The sequence below is a fragment of the Vombatus ursinus genome, unplaced genomic scaffold (genome assembly GCF_900497805.2).
Source record: "Vombatus ursinus unplaced genomic scaffold, bare-nosed wombat genome assembly UNPS02014799.1, whole genome shotgun sequence".
NCBI lineage: Eukaryota > Metazoa > Chordata > Mammalia > Diprotodontia > Vombatidae > Vombatus > Vombatus ursinus.
This window is the reverse complement of record NW_020954577.1, coordinates 3429307-3457145: the sequence shown is the minus strand read 5'-3', so window position 1 is coordinate 3457145 and position 27839 is coordinate 3429307. Positions and strand designations below refer to the sequence as shown.

Below are 27839 nucleotides of genomic sequence, written 5' to 3'. Positions count from 1 at the left end.
CCATTGGAGGATTGGGATTCCTTTCCCCCCATACTGTGTTGGAACCACTAGGTAAAAGAAGATGGGAGAAAGTGATACAAATTCTAGGAAGGGTGTGGTAAGCCTGTAATTCAGGATATGCCAGAAGCAGGGACTGTGCCTAATGGGCAAAGCTTAGATCACCTACCATCATGCACACCAAGAATGTGGGAGCCCCAGTTGGAAAGGTGCTACTGAATTGAGATTTGGAATCGTAATGGATTATAGAATTTTAAATTGACACTCCAAACTTTTTTACTTTTGTTTCAAAAGTTTCAGAGAAATAAAGTTTTGCTTTCTACTTAAAATTTTTTCTTTGTCCTTTTTTTTCCGTTAGGTTTGATATCATACCAGTGCATTAATTTCTTTTCCCTGTCACTCATTCCATATTAGAAACTGGATAACTGTAGTTCATATGTCTGAATAAAAATGGGAACATTTTATAGAACACTAGAAGCTGACAATACTTGGCTTTGGATAGTGACAGTGATAGTGATAGTTTGTTAAAATTTTCTGAGATATTTCTTTAAAGTCATCGTGCTTCCCCATAAATTTCAAGTACTTGCCTTTGACAGGTCCCTCTCCCAGCTCTCTCTTCATCCCTGAATTGCCTGCAGGCCAGGTACTTTGCTTTCAGTACATTATTTAACTATGGTTAATCTGTAGTGAATGTGAGGTTATTGCCAGATTTGGTGAAAGAAACACACATTGTCTCATCTTCAGGTTTTATTAACCAAATCTCAGAAAATGAATTGGTTTTAAAACACTGACTCTTTAAAACAGGCCATTTCAAGTCCATCACACTCATTTGGTTGGTTGTCCTTCATTCTCAGAGAGGACAAAAATGATATCACTATGTTCGAGTCATACTCATTTACAGAAAAATGAATACCCATTTGAACTCATTATGGCATGGTATAAAGCAAAATGGCCGCATGAATTTCGTTTTTGTGTCTCAGTTATTGAGACGTAATAGACAGTCTGAACCAAAAAAGTAAAATATTTTGATCTTGGAATAATAACTCAAATATACACAGTTCCTTTGGTGAACATGATTAAAAATGGGCCCCGTAGGTTTCCTGTGTCCCTTTCAGTGCTTGAAGTTGTGATTCTGTGTGAGGCTTTTGGGGGTTATTGTGTGGGAGGTTGGAGGGGTGTCAGTGGCACCAAAGTATATTTAAATATATATAGCACGTTGTGGACCTTCCACACAAAGGCCATGAAGATCGAAATATATATAAGGTGTTTTGTAGCTCTGAAAGCACGATATCTTTATATATCACAATGAAGTTCTTTTGTATCAACAAGAACAATTTGGTGTAAAAGATAAAGGAGGAAGGGAATCGTGAGAGTTGCAAAGTTAGCCGGTAAACACTGAATTCCTTTTCTGTGCCAGATCAAAGAGGATGGCAGTTCGTGGCTCTAATAAGGTCACATGGGACAAGTCCACTATTAGAGGAAGTTCAACCTCGTACAAAGATATTTCAAGGGAAGTAGCTCTCACCTTCTGTGTGACCCTGAGCAAAGAGCTTGCTTTCTCTGGGCCTCATTTTCCTCTAAAACGAAGGGGTTAAATGAGTTCTAAGTCCCTCCCTACTCTAGGATTTAGGTTTCTTTTAAGAACTGCCTGCCTGCAGGAAGGAGGAGTAGGAAGGCAATCCTAGCTCTAAATACTGCCTGGGACTATTTGGAGGCGGGAATGAAGCGGCTGAAGAGGAGAATGACATAAGAGCAGAAGGATGGGGGTGGGGGGGATGTTTTCAATTTAGCTTCTACTTAGAGCAACATGACTACAATAGTGATAAAGCCTCAGAGCCGGCTGCTAGTGGCCCCTCTCCCTGATAACTCTGGATATACGTTGTATATAAAGCAGGAGCTGTGTCATTTCCATGTAGTGCTTAATAAGTGCTTGTTGATTGATGATAGCCCCAGGATGAAAGGCAAGGTTTGGATAAAACTTAGTCCTAGCCCTCAGCTTACAAGTTAGAAAGGGAACATGACACGCATTTAACAAGAGCCTAAGAGAAGTGTGCATGAAGTGAGAGGCGAGAGTGTCCAGAAGGCTACTGTCTTGGAGTTGGGCCTTGAGGGGGTCGGGATTCCACTGGAGCTGAAGAGGCAGAAGCCTGGGAGCAGGACAGCTCAGTGTACGTAGTGGGGCAGTAAGAAGTGCGAGACCTTGTTTTGGTGCCCGACGTATAACCCATATCGAGCCCGAGATGGAGAGGAGAAAAAGAGGAGTTCCTTTCTATGATGGTACATCCTTGTATCTATAAAGAATGACTTCCTGTGAACTGTTTCCCCTCATACCTTTGGCCTTCCCATGCTCCAAGATAATGAAGGCAAGTGGAGTTTCCTTTTTCTCCTCAAAAGGAAATGTTTTCCTGAAAGCAGAGGAATGAGGAGGGACGGACTTACACCTAGGGCTGGGAAGAAGAAAATGAACTTTGCCAAACTAATTAAAGCCTGGAAAAATGCTTTTCTCAGCTTTTGTTCCAATTTCTGTTTTGCAATGTAGCCAAGGACAGGTTTGAGGGGAGTATATAGAACCCAGTTCTGCCTTCTAAGTTATTCCAATTCTTTGTGAATCAGCAGGTTTTCATTTAGAGATCATGATGAGTTCTAGAAAAAAGTTGGAGGGACATTTCATAAAACTTTAGAATTAAAAAAAGACTTAGGAGATCATTTAATACAATTCCCCTGTTTTATTGATGAGGAAAAAACTGACATGAAGATGGCAAGTCCTTGGGGTCACAATGTAGGCTTTGGTTGCAAAGCTGTCACTCAATCACACCACACTGCTCCTCCACCTTGTGTGTAATATATATATGAAACCAACTAACCTCACCAGCAATGAAACTAAGAGATTGTATGAAGTGCCCATGGCTACTGGTGATATTAGTAGCAGACCAAGGGTTACAACTCCAGATTTCCACTCTAAAGCTAGCTATTTTTCACTCTGTTCCTTTGCTTAGCAATAGACAGCAATTGGCCAACCCAGCCAACGAGCTTTTAATTATTTGGGTTGCCTTAGGTAGAAGACAGGTAGCTTTTCTCCAAAGCACCTGAATTTGGGCACCCATAGACACCTGGATCATTTGCCGCCTAAGTTATGCTCAGTTGTACTTTCAAAAAAGATACCCGGGGATAGAGCACTAGTCTTGGAGTCGGGAGGACCTGAGTTCAAATGTGACCTCAGACATTTGACACTAGCTGTGTGACCCTGGGCAAGTCACTTAACTCCAATTGCCTCACCAAAAAAGCCCCCCCACTACCAAAAAAAGATACCTTCTAAAAAAAAATTATCAAGCATTTATTTTTCTTCCTATCTCCCCTCTCTTTCCCCTCAAAAGAAAAAGGAATACAAAACCATTGTACCAAATAAACATAATCAAGAAAAAGTAATTCCCCTATATCACATCCAAAAATGTATCTCTATATATTAGCCTCCTCTGTCATGAGATGGGTGGCATTCATCATTGCTCCTCTTGAATCATGATTGATTGACCATTTCATTGATCAGAATTCTTTCGGAATAGTTCATTTTTATATACAATATAAATTGTTCTCTGAATCAGTGCATACAAGTCTTCCAGGTTTCTCTGAAACTGCCTCTTCATTTCTTCCATCATGATATTATCCCATTACATTTGTGTACCATCATTGGTTCAGCCATTCCCCAAGCATGCCGCAAATCCCTAGTCTCCAGCTCTTGGTCTCTACAAAGAGTTGCTGTAAAGATTTTTGTGCACAGAGGACTTTTTGCTCTTTGATCTGTTTGGAGTATAGGCCTGGTGGTGGCATGGCTGGATCAGAGAGCATGCAGTTGAGTAATTCGAGAGCAGTAATTCCAAATTGCTTTCCAGAATTGTTTTACCAATTCATGGCTCCACAAGTCATATATCAATCTCCCCATTTGCCTGAAACCTCTCTAACATTTTTCACGTACCATTTTGGTCAACTTTGCAAATCTAAGGGGTGTTGCTTTAATTTGTATTTTTCTAATCAAGGATTTGGACCTATTTATGGCTATAAATAGCTTTGACTTTATGGCTATAAATAGTTTTTATTTTATGGCCATAAATAGCTTTGATTTTTTTATGACTATAGATAGCTTTGATATCTTCCCTTGAGAATTCCTTATTCATATCCTTTGAATACCTGTTGGGGAATGACTCAGTTTTATAAATTTGAATCAGTTACTTACATATCTTGGAAATGAGAACTTTATGAGAAAAATCTGCTTTGAAGATATTTTTTCCCAGTTAATGATTTACCCTCTAATCTTAGTTGCATTGCATTCTTTTGGGCAGCTCCATGGTGCAGTGTATAGAATGCTGGGCTCGGAGTCAGGAAGACCTGAATTCAAATCCAGCCTCAAATACTTAACTAGCTATGTGACCCTGGGTAAGTCACTTCACCTCTGTCTGACTCAGTTTCCTGGACTGTAGAACGAGGATAATAACACTACCTCTCTCCCATGGTTCTTGTGAGGAACATAATATACACAAAGTCCTTTGCAATCTCTTAAGTGCTATACAGCAATTGATATTATTATTAATTGTATGAAATCAAAATTGTCCATTTTATCTTCTGTGATCCTCTCCATCCTTTGGTCATATACTGTCTCCCTATTAAATGAGATAATATTTGCCAGGTGTTTAGCACGGTGCCTGGCATATAGTAGGCCCTACAAAAATGCAGTAATACTGCATAGAACCTATCATATTCATGAGATATTGCAAATTATTTTTTTAGTAGTGTTGCTGTTAACTGCCATCGCTCTGCCTTCAAAGAAGATCATTTTTTGTTGCCTGTGATGGTTTCTCAGGCTCTTGTTCTCCTCATCATGGTGATCAATTTAGACTTTCTATGGAAATGGTGTTAGTTTGTGACCATGTCTTTTTTGGTCCATTTCCCACTTGTCATCTTGTTCAAATAAGTCGTGTGGAGTTAAATTGTTATCTAGCCATACCTCCCTCACCTTGTTCATCTGAAGTTGATTTGTGTGAACCCAATTATAAGACGTTACATGTATACTCCCATTATATTTCATATCTTGTGATAATTGTAACCGTAGCATGAGGCAATTCTTTGCCCTAGCAAGTTCTATCTTGTATTATATATATATGCATATGCATATTATTGCCCCCCAATATTGCAAACCCTTTGAGGGCAGGGACTGGATCTTTTAAAAATCTTTATCTCTTCAGTAACTAGCCCAGTATGTCATCCATTTAGGGCGGGGGTGGGGAGTCAGAAAGAAGTCCCACAGGAACTTGACAAATATTTCTTTAATTCAGTTCTCAAAAACATTAAACCTGCAGTTTGGGTATTTTGCCATGAGATTCAGTTCTGCCTCATTGTTGTTGTCCCGACTATGGGTTAATTGATCACTAGACCCAAGATTGACATAGGGTACCATGCATACTCAAAGCCTTCTAGATTTATAACCGCAGATTTCTCACTTTTTTTTTTTTTAAGTTTTATGTAGAGAGGACAGTGGTGTGAACATAGTTCCAGGAATGTATGACTGAGATTAGCAGGTCCACCTGCTCTCTCCAGTCTGGCTAAGTCAATAGTCAATAACGGTCAATAAACATTAGTTAAAAGCCTAGTTGGTGCCAGGCACTGTGCTAAGTGCTGGAGATAGAAATGCAAAAATAGAAAGCTGGTCCCTGCCCTCCTGAAGAAGTGGGAAGCCAACAGCATGGTGGAGAAAACCCATCAGATGACATCAGCAACTCTGCTGAGAAGCCCCTAGCGGCAGCTTCAGAGGAAGACAGGTGTTCTAAATGGGCCACAGACGAGCCAAACGAGGGATGTCACTCACACTAGCGGCCTGGGGATCTGTGGCAAAGCAAGTAGAGAAACTATTTTTCCTGGCTATTTACCTTGCTTGTCTGCTTAACTGGATGAATCTGTTTTGAGTTAATGAATCCTCAGGTTTGGTTTAAAAAAAAAAAAAAGAATGGACTCATGTGAATGAATGTCTAGTAAATATGTCCTTGGAATCAGGGTGTAGCTTCCAGGAGTCTGACCTGTGGTACAGTAAAAGGTACTGAGGTACAATAAAAATAGCTCAAGTTACATTCGACCTCTCCTTTGCAAAAATATAGTGAATTTGTAGCATCATTTTTTTCTAATAAAGGTCTGGAAGGAAAGAGAATGTCCATTGCCTAGGAAATGACTGAACACGTTGTGGTTCTTGAATGGAATGGAATCGTATTGCACTATATGAAAGGATGAATAGGAGAATCCAGGGAAACTTGGGAAAACATGAGTCAGTACAGAGCAAAATATATAGAGAAAGGAAGAAAGAGGGGAGAGGGGGAGAGAGAGACAGAGAGAGAGAGACACAGACAGAGAGACAGAGACAGAGAGAGAAAGTTGTGTTAAATGTCACATTTCAGGAAGGACATTGCTAAAATGTCTGAGGTAACCAGGATAGTGGTGGGCTTAGAGATTACACCAAATGAGAAGTCAGACTTGGAAAAAGGACTTGGAATGTTCAGAGTGAATAAAAGAAGACTTCTGGGGATATAATAGCTGTCTTCACATATTCAAGTAACTTCTCATTCTGCTTGAGCCTAGAGAACAGAAGTAGGACGATGGGTAGAAATTGGAGTGAGGTTAATGATAACAGGCTACCATACTGATTACATTTTAAAATCTACAAAGTGCCTTATATAAATATAGACTTGGGCCAGCTAGGTGACGCAGCGGATAGAGCTCCAACCTTGGAGTCAGGAGGACCTGAGTTCAAATCCAGCCTCAGATACTTGACACTTACTAGCTGTGTGACCCTGGGCAAGTCACTTAGCCCCAGTTGCCTCACCAAAAAGCAAAAATAAATCAATAAATCAATAGAGACTTGATGAAAGGAATAAATTCCCCAAAGTGGAAGGATTTGCCTTGGGGGGAGGGGGCTTCCCCTCATTGTGGTCTTCAGGCAAAGGCTAGATGGTCACTTGTTAGGTATTTGGCACAGATCAAATGAGATCATATTTGTAGCATAGTACCTGGCACATAGTAGGTGTTTAATAAATTCTTACTCCCTTCCCCTCCCCCTAGTGGGTTTTTGTTCAGATTCCAATTGGAAGCTCACTTCCTACTCCAAGATTTTGTGAATATTTAGAGTAACTTGAAAAAATTCAGTACCTTTCCCCCTAGTCGTTAAGTTTTCCCTTTACCTACTCAACCTGAATTTCAGGTTATAGTAAGAAGTCTTTTCCCACAGGTTTGGACATAATGTTTTGTTTTTTTAATCTTTCAGCAATGGTTATGCCGCCCCCCCTTCACCACAGACATTTTCCCCACTCTGCATAGGCAGAGCCAAACTCACTGTTGGCCTGATCAATCTCATTGTATTTCTTATTCCTGATTTTTCCTCCTCCTCGTATAATTCGATCAGAAACACCCTTTGATTTTACCCTTTTAAGGGGTACAAAACATACCCCATGACTGAAATGTGTTCCTTTATCTGCTGTTCAGACCCTTCAAGGCCCAGACCAGCTGCCACCACCTCCATGAAGCCCTCGCCTATCCTATCTATTCCCCAAGTTCTCCGTGCTCTTTCTCTCATAAAGTTACTTTGTATTTATTTTTGTAAATTCACGTTTTTCATGTTATATCCCCTCACAGTGCTTCAGATAAGAACAATTCCTTTTTATCTTTGTATTCACAATACCTATGGCACAATGCATTAAATATTGTAGGAGATACAGGACCTGGAGTCAGGACGACATGAATTCAAATCCAGACTCAGATTCTTACCTGTGTGACCTGGGCCAAGTCAGTTAATCTCTGTCTGTCTCAGTTTCCTCATCTGGAGAACAGAGATAATAATATCTAGTTATCAGGACTGTTGTGAGGATAAAATCAGATTATTCATTAAAGTGCTTTGTAAAACATAAAGCCTTCGATATAAATGTTAGTAATTATCATTAGTCATTGTTGTTTTGTTGAAATGATTGGTTGGATTTTTAAGTTTGCCCCCTTTCATCACTTGTCGATCTAAGAGGATATGTATTTGAACTAATTTACCCAGTGAAGTCTCAGTTAGCTCTGGGTAAGCAGATATCTCCCAGTTATTCCTGAATAACTTCTGTCAGACGTGAAAGAGTGAGCAATGTTTTCAAAATGGAGTGATTGTTCAGTCAAACCTGACTTTTCATGACCCCATTTAAGGTTTTTGTTTTTTTGTTTTTGTTTTTGGCAAAGATCCTGGAGTGGTTTGCCATTTCCTTCTCCAGTTCATTTTACAGATAAGGAAACTGAGGCAAACAGGGTTAAGTGATTTACCTAGGGTCACACAGCTAATAAGTCTCTGAGGCCAGATTTGAACTCAGGAAGATGAGTCTTCCCAACTCCAGACCCAGCTCTCTCTCCACTTCACCAACCCCTCAAAAATGGAGTAATAAATTATTAATTCCTTTGAAATAGACAAGGGGGTGGGTGGGAGGGAGGGCCAGTGAGGGAGGATAAGACCCTTCTCAAAACTAAGACTCACTCATTCAAAAACATAGTCACTGGTGTTACCAAGCTTCATTTAAGTGAAAGTGATTTTGAGACAACTCTGCTTATTTTAAAATTACTTTGGTCAGATAATTTTAGCATTAAGGAAATTTAGGGGAGGGGTGATTTTTGGAGTATGGCCTGGCTAGAGTACTGCCCTAGTGGGAGACTTTGATTAGCCTGAGGCCCTGAAGAGGTGGGCAAAGAATGTTGAAAGGGAGGTGGGAGGTCGCTAATGAGAAGCTTCCCCATTTTGGAAGGTTTGCTTTGGACACTCCCATCTTTCTCCCCTCCCCTCCCACTTCCTCTTTCCTCCATTCCCCTCTAATCCTCTCCCCTCCCCCTAATTGCCAGGGTCCAGAGCACCCTCTTGGGCATTCCATCTTTTTGCTGAGGCCAGAGAGTAGTGCCTTCGGTAACAAACTGCCTCTGGCAAGAGGACCACACTCTTTACCCAGAACATGCCATTTGGAACCAAATGTAAGCAAGCACAGTTCTTTAGCATGGATTGCAACTGGATTCATTGCAGAAGAAAGATGGGGGCAGCTAGGTGGTGCAGTGGATAGAGCAATCGGCCCTGAAGTCAGGAGGACCTGAGTTCAAATTCAGCTTCAGACCAAACACTTGACACTTACTAGCTGTGTGACCCTGGGCAAGTCACTTAACCCCAATTGCTGGAGAAAAAAAGAAGAAGAAGAAAGATGGAAAGAACCCCAATTTGAATGTTAAATTGAAATGTTTTCATTAGAATTTTTCGCAAGTGTTTCTAAGGTCCTCAAGCTTTCAGAAATTATAGTGAAAAGAATAGTTTATTCCATCTAAAACCAGAACTATCTTCCACTGGACTGGAAAGATTCAGTGATAGGAGCTGAAAGTGACTGACACATCCGAGGAGAATACGTCCCGTGGTGTATTAGAAAGAGACTTTGGACTAAGGCAGAGGGTGTGAACCTTTCATGGACCTTTTTGTAAGCCTGTGAAAGCTTATGGAAGGAATCATAATTTTTAATGCACAAGTAGGATTACCAAAGAAACAATTCTACAGTCATCAAAAGACTGGTAAAAATAGCTAGCAATTATGTACTGCTTTAAGTTTTGCAAAGTGCTGTACCAAAAATCTTATCTTCCACCAATCCTGGGAGGTAAGTACTATTATTATTCCTACTTTACATATGAGGAAACTGAGGCAGGCAGATGTTAAGTGACTTGCCCAGGGTCACATAGGTAGTAAATATTGGAGTCTGGATTCAAACTCAGAGCATCAATCTATCTGCTGTGCCACTTACCTGCCTCCAAGTTCTTTGATGCCAGGTTGAGAATCAGAGGACTTCAATTAACTCGAATACCCAGGTAACCTAAAGGCCTCTGGGCCCCCGCCCATCCAACCCCCATTGCTGTGCCTTACCAGGGCCTTTCCATCTAGCCTGCAGCTGCACTTTCTTTTATGTGGTGACTCCTCCAAATTGCATGAAATCTCCTTGAAAGCAAAGGCGACCCTGCTTTTTCTATTTGTGCCCCAGTGTTCAGCACCCTGTGCTTGGCCTGTAGTAAGTGTTTAGAAATGCTCCTGTATTCATTTGTTGATTCTCGCTGGGCTCATTTTCCTCACCTGAAGGGGACTGAACTCTGAATCTCTAAGGTTCCACCCAGATTTGTGGTCTTGTGAATATGCTGTTGAGAAAGTCTAAACACAGCTGGCCACCTGCCAACATGGCAGTTGCTCCAGGAGGGTCAGGTTGGCTTACTGCTGGCTCCATAACCCTGCACTCCATGACATTACCAAGGCTCGCGGGATGGTAGGGGCAAAGTTCTCCGGCCTGCCTTGGGCCTCACCCCCTGGAGCCTGGCCTGGGGTGGCTAGATGACGAGAATTCCAAGTATGCTCTCAGACATTCCCTCTTGTGATCTGATTCTGCTGACATGGGTCTGGCCCAGATTTCTTCATTGCCCTTAACACTCCTCTCATGAATATCTGGGGTAGGAAGGAATCTGTAAGAATAACAGGAGGGAAAACCAGGTGGAGCAGTGGATAGAGCTCTTGCCTGGGAATTAGGAGGACCTGAGTTCAAATCTGGCCTCTGACACTTTACATTTCCTAGCTGTGTGACCCTGGGCAAGTCACTTAACCCCGACTGCCACACCAAAAAAAAAAAAAAAAAAAGAATAACAGAGGAGCAGAGAAATCCAGAAATGGCCTTAGCTCTACCATGTTGGCTTGAAATGACAGATAAGTTGCTCTACCATCTTGAAATAATGGAAATATATTTCAGCCCTCTACAATCTTAGAACCGCAGAGTCGGACGGGACCTTGGAAATTCTCTAGGTTGGACTGGAACCTGAACAAGAATCCCCTGTGATCCCTGATAAGGGTTGATCTGGCCTCTGCTTGGACTCCTGTGAGGGGAATCTCATTACTTCCTAACATAGGCCATTCCCATTTTTCATAATTATTAGTAATTAATAATAATAATAATAATAGTAGCTAGAACTTACATTGGTGCTTACTATGTGTCAGGCATTGTACTAAGCACTTCACAAATATTCTCATTTGATCCTCACAACAACCCCTGGAGGCAGGTGCTATTATTATCCCCATTTTGCAGTTGAGGAAACTGAGGCAAACCGATGTGAAGTAACTTGCCCAGGGTCTCATAGCTAGTAACTGTTCTGAGGCTAGATTTGAACTCAGGTCTTCTTGACTCCAGGTCCAGCATTCTAGCCACTACACCCCTTAGCAACTTCCATTTGGCCTAAATCTGTCCCTCCGCTACTCCTAGAACAAACAGAAGAAGTCTGTTTCTTTTTGTACACATCAGCTCTCAGAACCTTGAAGTCAGCTATTTCATACACCTGGTTATGACACTTAGGAAAATACAGACTCATGAGATGCCCTGGATGAACCCCTTCCAGGTTACAAGGACCCCCATTGCTTTCTACAAAACAGGTGGCCAATTTTAAAAACAGTTGAAATTCTTCTGTAGGCTTGCTACCAGTCTCCATCTTTTGAACACTGAAATGCAATGTGATTTCAGAAGATTCCTGGATATTGGGAGAGAAGACATTCCCTCTTCCCTCCTTTATTCCTAGTTATCATTAAGAAAGTACTAGGCAGTAAGGTCCTACTCAGTTTAAAAACCACTTAAGTTCTCAGTATATACAGAACGCCTTGCTGGGGACCGAACAAAGAGGCACCAGGTTCTGCCTTCTGGGAGATAAGAGCGGAGTGGAGAGAGACGTGACTTACTCAGAATACATACACAGTCAGGGCACCGAGAGACAAAAGCCCAATGCTTATTCCCTACTTGGTGGATCCGGAAAGGCTTGGAGCTGAGCTTTAAAGGATGAGTAGGTCGGCTGTGAGGCTTAATATTGCAAGGGACCAAATTCAACGGGTAAGTACACGTTGGAGGAAGGCATTCTAAACACAGAAAATGGTGTTAGCCAAGGGGATGTGGGAAGATGCAGGATGTGTTTGGAGAATGAGGAGCCCAATTGGAACAGAATTTATAAAGTACTTGGAGGAAAATGCTAGAAGAGAACAAATTAGCCTCGAGTGAACACTCAGACTACAGCAGCGCTAATAATGCCCCCCTCCCTGGGAATCAAGCATTGAAGACAAAGTCAGACCCTGATAGCAGTTGCAGTCAGATGGGGCTCCCCTGCCTTCCTCCCTCAGTCCCTTAGAGAGGCTTGTCTTGGGTTCTGATAGCAGCAGCCCACACCCGGTGAGGGTCTCTTCTGGTCAGGAGAGCAGTGATGCTCCCTCTCTACAAATGCTTTATTCCCCCAAAAGGCTAAGTGCCACAGCACGTTGGGAACTGGGGCAGGGATGTCACTCAGACAACTGTCAAAACAAAGTCTACATGACTTGGGGCTGCATGTCTCTGGATTCCTCCACCCTTTGCCGTTTTATAATCTTGTTTTTCACAAAGTTAATTTTCCACTGGGCTGCCTGCTGCCTTAGGGGTACTTCCTTATCCGGATTCTATGTAAACAGCAGGAACTTGGTGGGGGTCCTGGTACAGCTTGGCCAAATCTCAATTCTGAGAGATAGAAGTGGTAAGTAAAAATGGCACCAGACTCTGGAGTGCTCTGAGTGGTTTGGCAGGGGTATTTAGATTTGACTTGGAAGCCAGAAGGAAACTAGTGATGATTTCTAAGTAAAAGAGAGACGTGATCAGATCTTTGCATAAGGACAATTAGCTTGTCAGTTGTATAGTGAGTAAAGGGGAGAAGGGAGGAAAGACTGACTAGGTAGGACTTGGTAACTGATTAGATAGGAGACATATGGGAGAGGGTGATTTTGAAGATGGTATACCAAGGTTCCAAATACAAGAGACTGAGGGAATGAGTGGGTGGTGCCACTGACCCAAACAGTAAAGTCTGAAGGAAGAGGAGTTTGGGGAAGCAGGGGAAAGATGACCTCCCTTTGGGATATATTGTATTTCAGGCATGACTGGGACATCCAGATGGAGGTATTCTCTAACAGTTGGAGAGACGGGTCTTCTGGGGGTTGGGAAAGATGTTAGGTCTGGAGACAGAGAAATCATTTGCATAGAGATGATAGCTGAATGGGCTGTTGTGAATGAACTTGACCAGGAAGGGAGTGGAGACAGACAGAGAGAGACAGAGACAGAGACAAAGACAGAGACAGACAGACAGAGACAGAGACCGAGAGAGACAAAGACAGAGAGACAGAGAGCAGACAGAATACTGGGCAACGCCCACCCGAACAGTTTGGGAAGAGCATGGAGGAGCCAAAAATGAAGAAGATGGTGATTGTGTAGAAAAACAATGGGTCTCTGGGGCCAAGGGAAGAGAAAAGATGGAGGAGGCATGGTCAGCCTAAGGCCCTCCTAACTCTGGAAGACCTGAGTTCCTTAGCTATTTCATCTCATGAATGAGAAGCAACCCCTAAGAATATTGTATTTCACACAACTCAGCGCTGATTAAAAAGTTCTGAGCTTGAGCCCCTGGAACTCATGTATCACAGGCTCGTTGGATCATAGCACCAGAGCTGAAGGGGACCTTGGAGTCTAACCCCTTCATTTTACAGAGGAGAAACTGAGGCAGAGAGAGGAAGCAGCTTGTCTAAGTTCCCTTAGTTCGCGAGAAAATTGAGCTGTGAACCCTAGTCCTCCAATCTCCAGTCCAACATGCCGCCTCTTTTGGGGTGACCTCACCTGAGCCCCGTCACCTACCTACCCAGGTCGTAATTTATTTAAACCGGGCGAGGGTTGACAATTTGATCCTTTCCACATTTCCAGGGTGCGGGCTGCCTTTTCACAGTGGACACCTTCTGCCCTCTTGTGGTCAATTTTAGAAGCTCCATTGACAGCTTTGGATGCTAAGGTTTCTGCTGCAGGAAGCGTTGGTATGGGTGGGACAGAAGAAATGGAGTCTACCTAGGACAGAGCTCCTTAGCTTCCCGTGTCAAAGACGTGATTGCTAGCATAACCAATGGGCAGCCGGTGTGTTCCACTGGTATCCGGGTAACATCAAGAGAAAGCAAAGAAGGCACGTTGGGTGCCTCTTTCCCCCAACCCTGGTAAATTTATGGGAGAATATGGACAAGAGTTACACAGGATAGGCAGGCACGGATGGGTTGCAATCTGCATGGAATGTCTACACTGTAGAAATGACAGATCCATTAGAGTATAATTGAAAAATATTCAGTCATAGCATGGCCTAAAGAGCAGAAATTCAATCAGAATAAAGGAACATTTTTAGGGGACATATGATCTAATACTCCAACAGAGTATCAAAGAAAATTAGATTTAGAGTCAAGAAATATGACTTGTAACACTAGCCTTGGCCCTCAGCTTTCTCATTTGTAAGAGGAGGACCTTGTTCTAAATTACACATTCCCTCCCACCTCTAAGACTCTTTGACTTATATTGTTTCTGAATATTACTTTTTGTGGAATCTGTGGTTTAGAACCGCAATTCTAGGTTTGAGCAGATCATGTTCACTTTGGGGGCTTCTCAGCTGCTGTCTCTCTGGCTTACGCTCCACCCCAGGATCTTCCTTGGAAACACCAGAATTTGGTTTGTTTCTAGGTTTCACAACAAAAAGAAAGAGGACTTGGATTCCCTTGTAAGTACTCAGGCTAATGTAACAACGGAGGGCAGACTTTATTTAATAGAACCCCCCCCCCCCCCAACACATACACACACACACACACACACACACATACACACAATGTCTTTTTTGTTCTTGTTGTTTTCTTTTCTTACTTAAATTTATTTATTTGTAGTTTTCAGCATTCACTTCCGTAAGATTTTGAGTTTTAAATTTTCTCCCCCTCCCATTTCTTCCCCCCTACCCCAAGACAGCATACAATGTGATATAGGCTCCACATATACATTCATATTAAGCACATTTTCCCCATTAGTCATGATGTAAAGAACAATTAGAACTAATGGGAGGAACCACGGGAATGAGACAATAAAACAAAACACCAAAGGAAAAGGAGAGCCAATAGCATGCTTCCCTCTGCATTCAGACTCTGGAGTTCTTTCTCTGGGTATGAATAGCAATTTCTATCACGAATCTTTTGGAGTTGTCTTAGATCCTTGTATTGTTGAGAAAAGCCAAGTCTATTAAAGTCAGTCATCCCATAGTGTGGCTGTTACTGTGTGTATGTTCTCTTGGTTCTGCTCATTTCACTCTGCATCAGTTCATGTAAGTCCAAGTTTTTTTGAATTCTGCCTGCTTATCATTTCTGATAGCACAATAGCATTCCATTACGTTCACATACCACAACTTGTTCAGCCATTCCCCAATTCATAGGCATCCCCTCAAATTTCTAATTCTTGTCACCACAAAAAGAGCCACTATAAATATTTTTGTACACGTAGATCCTTTCCTCATTTGTATGATCTCTTTGGGATACAGCCCTAGAAGTGCTATTGCTGGGTCAAAGGGTATGCACATTTTTATAGCCCTTTGGGCAGTTCAAATTGCTCTCCAAAATGGTTGGATCAGTTCACAACTCCACCAACAATGCATTAGTGTTCCAATTTTCCCACATCTTCTCCAACATTTATCATTTTCCTGTTTTGTCATGTTAGCCAATCTGATAGATGTGATGTGGTACCTCAGAGTCATTTTGGTTTGCATTTCTCTAATCAATAATGATTTCAAGCATTTTTTCATATGACTATAGATAGCTTTAATTTATTCCTCTGAAAACTTCCTGTTCATATCCTTTGACCATTTCCCAATTGGGGAATAACTTGTATTCTTACAAATTTGACTTAGTTCTCTATATATTTAAGAAATGAGGCCTTTATCAGAGACACAGGTTGTAAAACTTCTTTCCCAGTTTTCTGCCTCCCTCCTAATCTTGGATGCATTGGCTTTATTTGTGCAAAAACTTTTCAATTTAATGTAATCACAATTGTTCATTTTGCATTTCATAATGTTTTCTATCTCTTGTTTGGTCATAAATTTTCCTTTCTCCATAGATCTGAAAGGTAAACTACTCCTTGATCTTCTAGTTTGCTTATAGTATCAGTCTTTATATCTAAATCGTGTATACATTTTGACTTTATCTTAGTATAAGGTATAAACGATGTTGGTCTATGCCTAGTTTCTGCCATACATTTTTCCGGTTTTCTCAGCAGTTTTTGCTAAATAGTTATTTCTTATCCCAGAAGCTGGAATCTTTGGATTTATCAAATAATAGATTAGTATAGTCATTGACTGTTATGTCTTGCATACCTAACCTATTCCACTGATCCACCACTCTGTTTCTTAGCCAGTACCAAATAGTTTTGATGATTGCTGCTTTATAACACAATTTAAGATCTGGAATGGCTAGGCCACCTTCCCCTGCATTTCTTTTCATTAGTTCCTTTAATATTCTGGATGTTTTGTTCTTCAAGATGAATTTTGTTATTGTTTTTTCTAGCTCCATAAAATAATTTTTTGGCAGTTTGATAGTAAGCAATGTAATAATGTAGGGCAGGTTTATTTAATAGAAACCCCATTCCCCCCCTCCCCACACACACACAATGTTTTGCCCTTGAGCTCAGAAACAGTCCACAAAACTCTGCAGCTAAGAAATCTCTCTAGTTCTCCAGACTGCCCTGGTTTGAGACGAGGTTTGCTCTTCCAAATTGTGTCCCTGTGCCTTACAGCTGGTTTGCCTTCCGTTCCCACTTGGGCCAGGGACTTTGTGGTTGCTGGAGTACCTGTGAAATCTTCCTCCAGGGAGCTGAGATCTCTCGTGTCTGACTCACACCTCTCAGCCCTGGTTTACTCTCCATCTGGCATTCTCCACCCTCCTTTTTAAAGGGCAAACCCAAGGGTGTAGCTCAAGTCGTCAAGCAGTGAATCATCTTCAGCTGTGATATCAGCATTACTGCCGGGACCAGGTAAGTAATTCATACCTTATCAGGGAGTTGACCTTGTCAAGTAACTTCATGCTTGGTTTTTCTTTTTAAAGATGAAATTTTATTTGTAGGCTTTGTTTTTGTATCACCTACATTTCTCAGTGTGTCCTTTCTCTCCCCCTTTCCAATTTTTTCAGGTCTCTTTTTTTAGCTAAACTTTCCCAGTTCACATTTGGTGTTCAGTCATTTTTCAGCTGTATGTAACTCTTCATGACACCATTTGGGGTTGTCTTGGAAAAGATACTAAAGTAGTTTGCCATTTGTTTCTCCAGCTCATTTAACAGATGAGGAAACTGAGGCAAACAGGGTTAAGTGACTTGCCCAGGGTCACACTGCTAGTACGCATCTTCCAGTGGATTTGAGCTCAGGAAGATGAGGCTTCCCTATTCTCAGTGGTCTGCCCCCTGCGCCACCTAGCGGCCTATTCTCAGATGGCATGATCTAAAATCCCCTCCCAGTAATTATCCTACACGGTTTGTCAATGCCTTCCCTAAAACGTGGTCACACTAATATCCTCTTGGTAGGGCTAAGAATTCATCCCATTATTTTGGAAAGCAATTTTATTTGGCCCAATATTACAGGCTGTCACACACACACACACACACACACACACACACACACACACACACTTCAGCTCCTTTTCATGAATTATCTTCTATTAGAATGTAAGCTCCCTGAGGACAGGAACTGTCTACTTTTTTGCTTGTATTTGTATCTTCAGAGCTTAGCACAGTGCCTGGCTCATAGCAAGCACTCAGTTTGTTGCCTGCCTGCCTTTCAATTAACAAGCATTGGTTAAATCCTGAACATTTTTCTTCTTTTTTGCTCAATTTGTTTTTCAGAACTAAGAACTTGTAATTTTCTGTCATTGACCCAGTCTCGTCCTCTTGGCCTACTTAGGGGCTATTAGCCTCCCATGGTGGGTTACGAGGCCATGTGGAAAAGGACCTTTGGATACTAGCTTTCTGGGCTTTCTTCCAAGGGGGACAAGAGTCTGATTGCTTCTCTCTGGAGGCTGAACAGTAAGTGAGTTAAAGGTGGGACTTCCACGGGACCCATCACTGCAAAGGTGGTGAAAGATTGCTGACCAGCTGCCTTGGCAGGATGCTAGCCTGGCCACTGATTTCCCCACACTCCAGGGCAGGATGATCCGAGCTGTCCTCTGTTGGGCTGCAAAGAGACGAGTTTGTATTGCCGTGGTCAGTGACCAGACCAAGCAGAGAGTGGACTGTCCTACAGGGGCAGAGAAGGATCTACTGGCCAGTGGTATTCATCCCTCCGTGGTATAACCCAGGGCTCAGTTCAGCCCCACCCCCTTGACTCTTCCAGAAAACCTTTGATACACAGTGTTGGGTCACAGGCGTAGGAGGGAGGCAGAATGGAAGGTCTCATCCCCGATGCGGGTCAGTCCCTTCTCTGCAATTTACCTTCTTAGGCACAGAGGGGGTTTTCCAGGTTATGTTGGAGCTCAGAAACCATTTCCCTCTTTCTGGCCTCCGCTAACACAGCTCTGCCCACATACTCCCTCTTCCCTCCAGTTAGAGCAAGATGGGCAGAGCGGTACTAGAAGAGACCAGAGAGCAGTGAGGGTCCGCCTGGCATCCTTACCCCACTGGGATAAGAGCTAGGTGGCTGATCTGGATGCACAAGCATGTCAGAGGGGAGGGAACTGACGACTTGTGACACCTTCCTTGTCACTCCCTGTGGGACCACAGAGTTGTGAGCATTCTAACAGTTTCTGGGACCCGGATTCACAGTGGGATCAGTCTCTTCATCTGTGGAGTGGGCATATGATACTCCTTATCTGTGGCATTGAGGAAGGAAAGAATAAAGACAGTTTGATAAAACACTTCCTATTTATTGAGCACATTTTACCCCAAAGCCTGAGATGTAATTACCCAGTGCTGCCCCCAGAGAGACAACGACAACCTGGAGAGCATTAGACCTTGGGTGCTGGGTGTTTGATGTCTCTGGGCCTTGGGCTCCTCATAGGTATACTGAGGGGGCTAGGTGACCTCTGGAGGCAAAGAGATGGCGCCACAGCGCACAGAGCACCGGTCCAGGAGTCGGGAAGACCCGAGTTCAAACCCAGCCTCAGACACTTCCCAGCTGTGTGACCCTGGGCAAGTCATTTCACTTCCATCTGCCTCGATCTTCTCATCTACAAAATGGGGATAATAATAGCACCTACCTCGCAGGGCTGTGATGAAAATCAAATGGAATAATATTTGTAAAAAGTGTTTAGCACAGGGTCTGGCTCACGCAGAGTAAGGACCACATAAATGCTTATTCCTTCCCCGCCAGGGTCCCTTCCAGCTCTAAATCTGTGATCAAAGGCCAGTGTGGTGCTCAGCTCCTCAATGCCAGCTGCAATTCATTTCCACAACAAGAATAATATTTTAAAAAGCATTTATATATGACTTTCAGGTTTCCAAAGCACTTTATATCTAGTACCTCACAACAACCCTGCGACGTAGGTTCTATCATTATTCTCATTTTACAGATGAGGAAATGGAGGCCCAGAGAGGTTAAGAGGCTTGCCAAGTTTCATTCAGCCAGTATCTGAGGCAGGATTTGAATTCAGGTCTTCCTGTCTCCAAGTCCAGCGCCCATCTACTGCACCCCATGGCGGCCTTCAGGGTTCAGGAGAGGCTCAGGCACTCGTGTGAATCAAGCTTGGCCAGCTCTGCTGCAAACTCGTCTTCCTTCTGTCACATAGAAAAATAGATTCTTTCATTCACTCATCATTGACAAAGGGCTTACCATGTGCACAGCACCGTTAATGGATATGTACAAAAAATCCTGGCTGTATACAAGAGCCTTTGGTGGCATATGCACAACTCAACAAAAAGTCCCTTAAATGGATTTTTCTGCTGCAATAAAATGCTAGCCAGTTTTCCCCATCATTTATAGGGAAAAGCAAAAAGTGTTACTTCAGGCAGCACTGTCCGCCTGGTGCCCATGGGCCACCATCTTCCTGCAGTCCTTGACGGCGGACTCCGCCCTGACAGCTGGCCCAGGGCTGCTGTCCCACGCGGGCGAGGCTGCATCACTGATTCCTGTGGCACAGTTCTTTCTGGCTGACACTGGTGACCCGGACCGCCGTGGGGCAGTGCTGATGGAGACCCAGGTCCTCAAAAATGGAACCGCTTCTCGCCCTGAAAAACTCTGGCCTCTTCAGGCTTGATGGGGTTCCCACTCAAGCTGGTGGCAAAGAAGAAAGTGAAGGAAGTGTTAACTGGGGCACACGGTGTTGGGGGAGGGGAGCGATTCTGGTGATTCTGTTTTTCAAGGTTTGTGGAGGAACCTGAGTGGACGGGACGCCCACGAGGTGTCTTACACCGGACAACCCAACACCCTTTAAATAAAGGAGTGCGGTTCACTCGCAGTGACCCAGGGCATCCTCAGCTCTTTTGTTCTCAGCTTTGTTACCAGCACAGCCCTTCCACAGCCTGGACAAACCTACCCAGCTGCTGCAAGCAGGGGACTCTGCTGCTGTTTTCCACAGAAGGGACCACTGAGGCCATTTGGTCCAACCCATACCTGAGCAACAGTTCCCTCTCAGCTGTTCAGTCATCTCAGTTGTATCTGACTCTTTGTGACCCCATTTGAGATTTTCTTGGCAAAGACCGTGGAGTGGTTTGCTGTGTCCATCTCCGCTCATTTTACAGATTAGGAAACTGAGGCAAATGGAATTGTGTGACTTGCCCAGGTTACACAGCTAGCGAATGTCTGAGGCTGGATTTGAACCCAAGTCTTCCTGACTCCAGGGCCAGCACTCAATGCGCTATGGTGCTGCTGAGCTGCCCCAATAGATCCCTCTCAAAGATTAATCTTAAGTGCTCACCCAGACTCCAACTGAAGACTTAAGCCTCAGTTCACTCAATCCACTTTTCCTAGCTTTCTTAGGAAACTCTTCCTTCTGACAAATCCAAATCTACCCCCTGGAAATGTCTATTCGTTGACCTTCTCCTCCTTTCCTGACACTGATGAAGACCAGCCTCCTCTTCTTAACCTGAGGTACATGGACCTCGGGTGTCTAGGGATAGATTTCAAGGGGTCCATGAATTTGGAGGGAGACGAGGAATGACATTTTAAATTTCACCAATCTCCAACTGAAATTTAACATGTCCTTCAATTCTGAATGTGGGCAGCAAACCTGATTCTGAGAAAAAGTCCGCAGGTTTCACCTACCTGCCAATATGGAGGAGGGAAGAGTATCGAGGGTCCAAGACCCAACAAAGGTTAAGAAGCCCTGCTTCATACCTATCAGATTGGCCAACATGATCAAACAGGAAAATGACAAATGTTGGAGAAGATGTGGGAAAACTGGAACTCTAATACATTGTTGATGGAGTTGTGAAATGATCCAACCATTTTGGAGAGCAATTTGGAACTCTGCCCAAAGAGCTATAAAAACGTGCATACCCTTTGACCTAGCAATACCACTTCTAGGGCTGTATCCCAAAGAGATCATACAAATGGGAAAAGGACCCACATGTACAAAAATATTTATAGCAGCTCTTTCTGTGGTGGCCAAGAATTGGAAATTGAGGGGATGCCCATCAATTGGGGAATGACTGAACAAGTTGTGGTATTGTGGTACATGAATGTAATGGAATACTATTGAGCTATAAGAAATGATGAGCAAGCGGGCATCAGCAAAACCTGGAAAGGCTTGTATGGTCTGATGCTGAGAGAAGTGAGCAGAACCAGGAGAACATTGTACACTGTAACAGCTATGTTGTGCGATGACTAACTTTGATGGATTTAGCTCCTCTCAGCGATGCAAGGATCTAAGACATCTCCAAAAGTCTCACGATGGAAAGTGCTATCCACGTCCAGGAAAAGAACCATGGAGTTTGAATGCAGATTGAAGCAGACTATTTGCTTCTTTCTCTTCCGTTGAGTTTTGTTTCCTCTTTCTGGTGGTTCCTCCGATTGGTTCTAATTCTTACTTACAACATCACTAATGTGAAAATACATTTAATAGGAATGTAAATGTATAGCCTATATCAGATTGCACGCTGTCTTGGGGCGAAAAGAGGGGAGCAAGGGGGAGAAAAATTTAAAACTCAAAAGCTTATGGAAGTGATTGTTGATAAATCAAAATAAATTAATTTTTAAAAAAGCCCTGCTTTAAGCCTAAGCAGAATGAGTCCAAGCCCTATTCCATCAATATTTCAAGACAGTAACTACCATCCCATCTCCAGGTTAAATATTCCTGGTTCCTTCTGTTACATGACATTCAAAGCTTTTCTCCATCTGGCCCTTTCTTTCCACACATCACTCCTGCTCTCATACTCTCTAGGCATCCTGGCCTATTTACTGTTCCTCATATGTGGTGTTTCCCATCTCTGGGCCTTTGTACGGGCAGTTCCTCATGCCTAGAATGCTGTTTCTTAACCTCTGCTGTGTTCAATCCTGAGCTTCCTTTACTTTTTTTTATGGCTAGGCAATGGGGTTAAGTGACTTGCCCAGGGTCACACAGCTAGTAAGTGTTATGTGTCTGAGGCCGGATTTGAACTCAGGTCCTCCTGAATCCAGGGCCAGTGCTCTATCCACTACGTCATCTAGCTGGCCCTCGAGCTGCCTTGTAAAGGCAGCTCAAGGGTCACCTCCGACAGGTCTTTCCCAGTTACCTCAGCCTTCTCATCCAAAGCTCCCTTCCATTTACTCTGCATTTATCTCCCATATAATCATTTGTATGTCTGTGTCTCCCCCATCAGAATGGACGCTCCTTGAGGGCAGGAACTGTTTTTGCAGCTAATTTGCATCACTAGTATTTGCAAAGTATGCAGCACATGCTAAGTGCACAGTAGATGCTAAGTGATGGGTTGGCCTATTGGCCTCGGGCTCTCCCTCACGGCTGCTTTGACGTCCTTCCTAAAGTGCGGCTCCCAGAGTTGAGCCCCACACCCCAATGTGGCCTATATGGGGCAGGTCTGACACAGACCCAGGCCTCTAGACTCTACAGTGAGCAAAGAAGGGCCTGCCTTCTGGCTGACCATCCGCCCAGCAAAAGAGGGAATAGGGAGTTACACTGAAACTAGGAAATAAAGGTGTGAGATTTTTTTCCCTTTAGAACAAACAAAAACTCTGTTAACTTAAAACCACCCAGTGTTCAGACAGAAGGGGTGGGCGCCGCCTTGCAGCTGCTAATACCACAAGGTCCTTGATGGGTCTTCCTGGGGTAGCCCCTGTTTTCTGGAAGCCGCAGCCAGGATTATCTTTGTGTTGCCTACCTGGAGTCTGCCTCTCTGGCCACTGACCAAGCAGTCAGCAATCTGGCCCTCTGGCCCTCCTGGAGACAGACCTCTCTGCATCCCCCCAAAAGCAGGGCGTGAGAACAGGAACTCCGCCAGCCAAGCCCAGACTTTCTGCATTACTGAGAGCTCTTCTGCTCTGCCCAGTTCTCAGGAGGAGTCCCTCCTGCGTCCTGAAGGGCAGCGCCATGTCCTGGTTGTGGGGGGCAGAAGAAAAGCCTGGGAGGTTAACAGATGTGGCAAGAACCATCTGTGCACACGAGGAAGCTAAACCAGCCCCTCTGCTGCTTAAGCTGACCCTTCCCTACTGCTGAGCAGCCTAGCTCTTTGGGAATCATGTTTTCAGTTTATCTATCCTGTTTCCAATGTTTCCATTGTTTCCAATCCGTGTCCTATAGCAGACTGGACCTAGGGTGAGACACCTAGAGCTTTGCCTCGGAGCGCTGAAATGCAGAGGGTGTACATCTTCAGGAATGACCAGAAACAAGTGAGTTCAGTGCATATCTAGCAAGGATCATTATTTAAATTAAGAAGCTAACAGATGGCCACTTACTTCCTACTTCAAGGCTGTACCCTAAAAATAGCCTCCATGCTCCACCCTTCCCTGTTCACACAATCACACCCCTCCCCCCCAACCATGAATGTCTTCAAAGTTGATCTGAAGACAAATTTTGTGCTTCTTGGAGTCTTCTGGTTGACTAAAGAGTTGGAAGGCCTAATGATTCCGTAGAGGCTAAGTGGGAACTGAGTGTGCAGATAAAAAGTCTGAGCAGGTGATCTCTCATTCTCTTATCTAGCAGCTTTCAAGTGAGGACGATGGCTGTGGGCTGCCAGGTAGGAAGCTCTGCTCCTACCTGGCTGCCGTGTGTCCGTGAGTACACAGTACTGCTATTTCTTTGGTGTTCATTCTTTGCTGATCTTAGCTAATGAGTATTGTGACATGGGAATGTCCAGGTGACCAGGAGATACAGCATGGGAACAGCCAGGTGATACCCACCAAGGCCACCTGAAGTCCCATTGACAAAGAGAATCCTGTACCAGCTCACCCCTGGGCTGGGGATGAGGATGTTTTGTAGCAACCCCTTTAAATGAGATCTCACTCGTCCCAGAAACCTAGTGCGTGAAGAGGGAGCCCCAGTCACCTGTTTTGGGGGATGGTTTTATCAACTTCTTCCCTTATTACACCTTCTCAGTAAATATTCTTTTGTCAAAGTTAATTGATATCAGCTGTTGATTGATAGTGGGGAGAGCGTCCTAGATAGGATCATGAGTAATAGGATTGGGGTATCCCAGGCCTTCAGTGACCCAATGACAGAACCCCAGAGAATCCCCTTCTGTGGACCTCCCTGCCAAAACGAACAGAAGTTGGAAGAATGAGCAGAGGTGGTACTACAAAGGAAAATGCTTTGGTGAAACCAATGGACAGAGCCATGGTGTCTGACATCACCATGGCTGCCCATCTCCCTACAGAGATGAGGGAAGTGTGCTTCAACACTTATTCTTCTGAACCAAAATTGGTCATTATGAGACGTTGGAGTTGACTTGCTTTTTCCGGCGTTAGCTGTGTTTACACTATTGTAGACATGGTGCCCTCTGTAGACATGACAGGTCACCGAGGCCAACCTCTTCAGGTGGGATGGGGCAGGGAGAGAAAATTGGGAGAAGAAAGTCTATCGCCTATTAATACAGCGAGGAGCAAACCGTTTGGCAATTCTTCATTAGCACAACCAAGTTAGAAAGTTGAGGCAGCACAGTTCAGTCAAAACTCTATCTGGAAATATATCTGGAATCCAAGGAACTGGGAGAAGTAGAATTCCAAGACCCATTATCATATCAACTTGAACCTTCCCAGAATTAAGAACTACAAAGGGGATTCATCTTCAGCACCAAATACGTCACCAATGTTTCCACCCCAACCCACAAGGCAGGGAAGGGCATTGGGTCATACCAAATATCCAGGATGGTTGAGTTCTTCTGGAGAGCATCCGCCAGGCGTGAGATCCCCTTGGCCGTGATCTGATTCTGAATGAGCCTGAAAAAAGAAGGCACCTTGTATTAAACACCTCTCATCGTGGTCCTGGGGTGGGAGGGCAGCAGACACGGCCAGCTCTCAGAGACACAGAACAAGTTTTACCGCTAAGATGTGCTTTTCCCAGAGTTCCGTCCAACTTCTAGTTAGAAAGCCCTGTCACGGGGCTGCCAAGGGATGTGGATGCCCTTTGCTTTATGGGGAAGGAAAATGGATTGGTTTCCAGTGTTAAGTGGGGTTAAGCCGTAACCAGCGGGGACTCATGGGACACTCCCAGGCTGCATTAGCTGACCATTCCAACACGAAACGTGCTGCCTCGTATGGAGAGAGTTCCCCATCACCGGAAGTGTTCTAGCAGAGGCTTCCTGACTACCCTCCAGGGACGTGAGAGAGGGGCTCTAATACAGGGTGGTGGGTTGGACTAGTGACCTAAATGTACAGATGGTTGGGGCTAGATGGGACGATAAGGAGGTCAAGGCTAATAAAGTTTAGGTGGTTCGTCCACAGTCACACAGACAGGCGCAAAGTCAGGATTTCAGCCTCAGTCTCCTCCCTCGACCCTCTCCAAACTCTCCAACTCTAGAGTGTTTTCTAGAATGATGAATATGGACATGAGCAGCTACTGAGACAAAGCCAGGTCCTAACTCTGCTGCTTGCAACCTATGTGTGACGTTGGAGAAGTCACTTAACTCTGCCAGGCTTCACTTTCCTTATCTGTAAAATGAGGGACTGCTCTAGACAGCCTCGAAGTTTGTCCAACTCTAGGTGTAGGAAACTATAACGTTACAGTAGTACTGCCTGGCTTCAGTTTCACCATCTGAAAAATGAAGGGCTTGGTCTAGATAGACAGCCTCTGAGGGTTCTTCCATAGACTCAGATCTATGATCCTCTCTACATTCTAAGAGAGAAAGAGGGAGGCAGAGGGCAGAAACAACTTTCATCTGCCATGATCTGAAAGTCTTCATGGGTCCCAGTAGGATTACTGCCATAGGGGGCAGCTAGCTGGTGCAGTGGATAGACCATCAGCCCTGGAGTCAGGAGGACCTGAGTTCAAATCCGGCCTCAGACACATGACACGTATTAGCTGTGTGACCCTGGGCAAGTCACTTAACCCCATTGCCTAACCAAAAAAAACCAAACAAACAAACAAACAAAAAAAAGGATTACTGCCATCGGTCAGTGCGCTGGGATGTAGCCAAGACCCTCAGAGTCTGAGCACGGCCGCAATCCTTGTGTGCCTGAAGCCAGGCTCAAAACTCATGCCAGGTGCATTACTATTTGCCGGGGATTCTGAGCCTTTCCCAGAACCCCCATGACTTGGCTTGGCACAGGAGGAGCAGCTCTGTACCATGAAGACTTACTGGCATTAAGCATTCATGGCCTGATAAGAATTATTCTGAACTCGTCCCTCGTTGGGCCCACTTACGAATTCTCCCTTGCTCTGCTTTGTCCTCTAGGAAGGAAGGAAGGAAGGGACCCAATGCTACAAAGATCGGGAGATGTGGCTGCAAAGAACAGTGTGTTTCTGAAAGGCTCCCCTGGGGCAAACCCTTCTAGCTTGGTGCACAGGCCAAGCAAGAGGCAAACAGTGAGGCATTTCACAGCAGCGATGTGGAATACTTTGTTTGGCTTATACCACACGTTCCCAGCAGGCAACTGTTTTGGCAACACCGAGCTGGGAGTTGAGGTGGGAGATGGGGGGACGTTGGGCTTTCCTCATTTCTGTGGTGATCATAGGCTTCGGATCTGGGACCGCCTAGTCTGGAGATTCTTAATAAATGCTTTTTAATTGATAAAAGAAAAATTCATTGACTAAGGCCTAATTGTTAGTTAGAAACCCAGGTCTCTTAATTTTTAATTGGGTATCCTTTCCATCACAAAATGGTGGTGATAACCATTGGTGAGGCTTAGATACGTTCACCGTGGCCCAGGAAGGGAGGTCATTGCCAGGACTAGGGTTACCCAGAGCAAACTGGAACAGGTTTACAAGGCCATGAGACTTATCCTTGAAAGGGATAAGTCTCACTCCAAATCCAGCTGGACACCCGCCCACCATTAGCCTGACTGCCTCCACTACATCCCCCGTTCCCTACCCTTCATGCTGCCCCTCTTAAAAATTGGGTCAGGGAAATGGGGAAAGGAAGGTATCCCCTAGTGCTATTCGCCATGTCTAGGAGTAAGAGGGAGACCCCCTTCTTCTGCCCCCAGGCCCTGACTTGATTTCTATCATGGTCAACATTGGCAGAGATCCTAAGATCGTCCTAGATTTAATCAATCAATAAGCATTTTTTAAAGGACCTACTATGTGCCGAGCACTGTGCAGGGGATACAAAGACAAAAGCAAATCGTTTGCTACCCTCAGGGAGCTTATGATCTAACAGGGGATACAACATGTACAAATACATAGTAAGGGCACACAAGACACACGCAGAGCAGACACAAGAGGTTTAGCATCGGGGCCTCAGCGGTCATCTCATCCAACCCTGTCGCTGGACAGAGGCAGTAATGGAGGCCAAGGCAGGGTAAATCCGTACATCTCCACTGCCCCTCCATACTCCCCTCAATGGCACGGGCCCTCTCATGGGCCCTCGGCTATTTTATTGGGCAAGC

The 27839-nt window shown here is 44.2% G+C and overlaps 1 protein-coding gene across 6 annotated transcripts in view; it reads right to left on the bottom strand.

The window, feature by feature from the left end:
- Window positions 1–19393: 19393 nt before the first annotated feature.
- The window catches only part of LOC114050520 (nucleotide-binding oligomerization domain-containing protein 1-like), a 51231-nt gene continuing 42785 nt past the window's right edge, over window positions 19394–27839 (bottom strand). For 4 of the 6 annotated variants that reach the window (XM_027872282.1, XM_027872280.1, XM_027872279.1 and 1 more), the window contains 2 exons: window positions 25149–25232; window positions 19394–20138 (listed from right to left, as the gene is read on the bottom strand). In XM_027872282.1, the coding sequence (XP_027728083.1) occupies window positions 20069–20138; window positions 25149–25232 (154 nt within the window). In that variant the 3' untranslated portion in view covers window positions 19394–20068. Of the gene's footprint in view, window positions 20139–22436; window positions 23394–25148; window positions 25233–27839 lie in introns of those variants that run through there. The other 2 variants (XM_027872285.1, XM_027872284.1) reach the window with 2 other exon arrangements.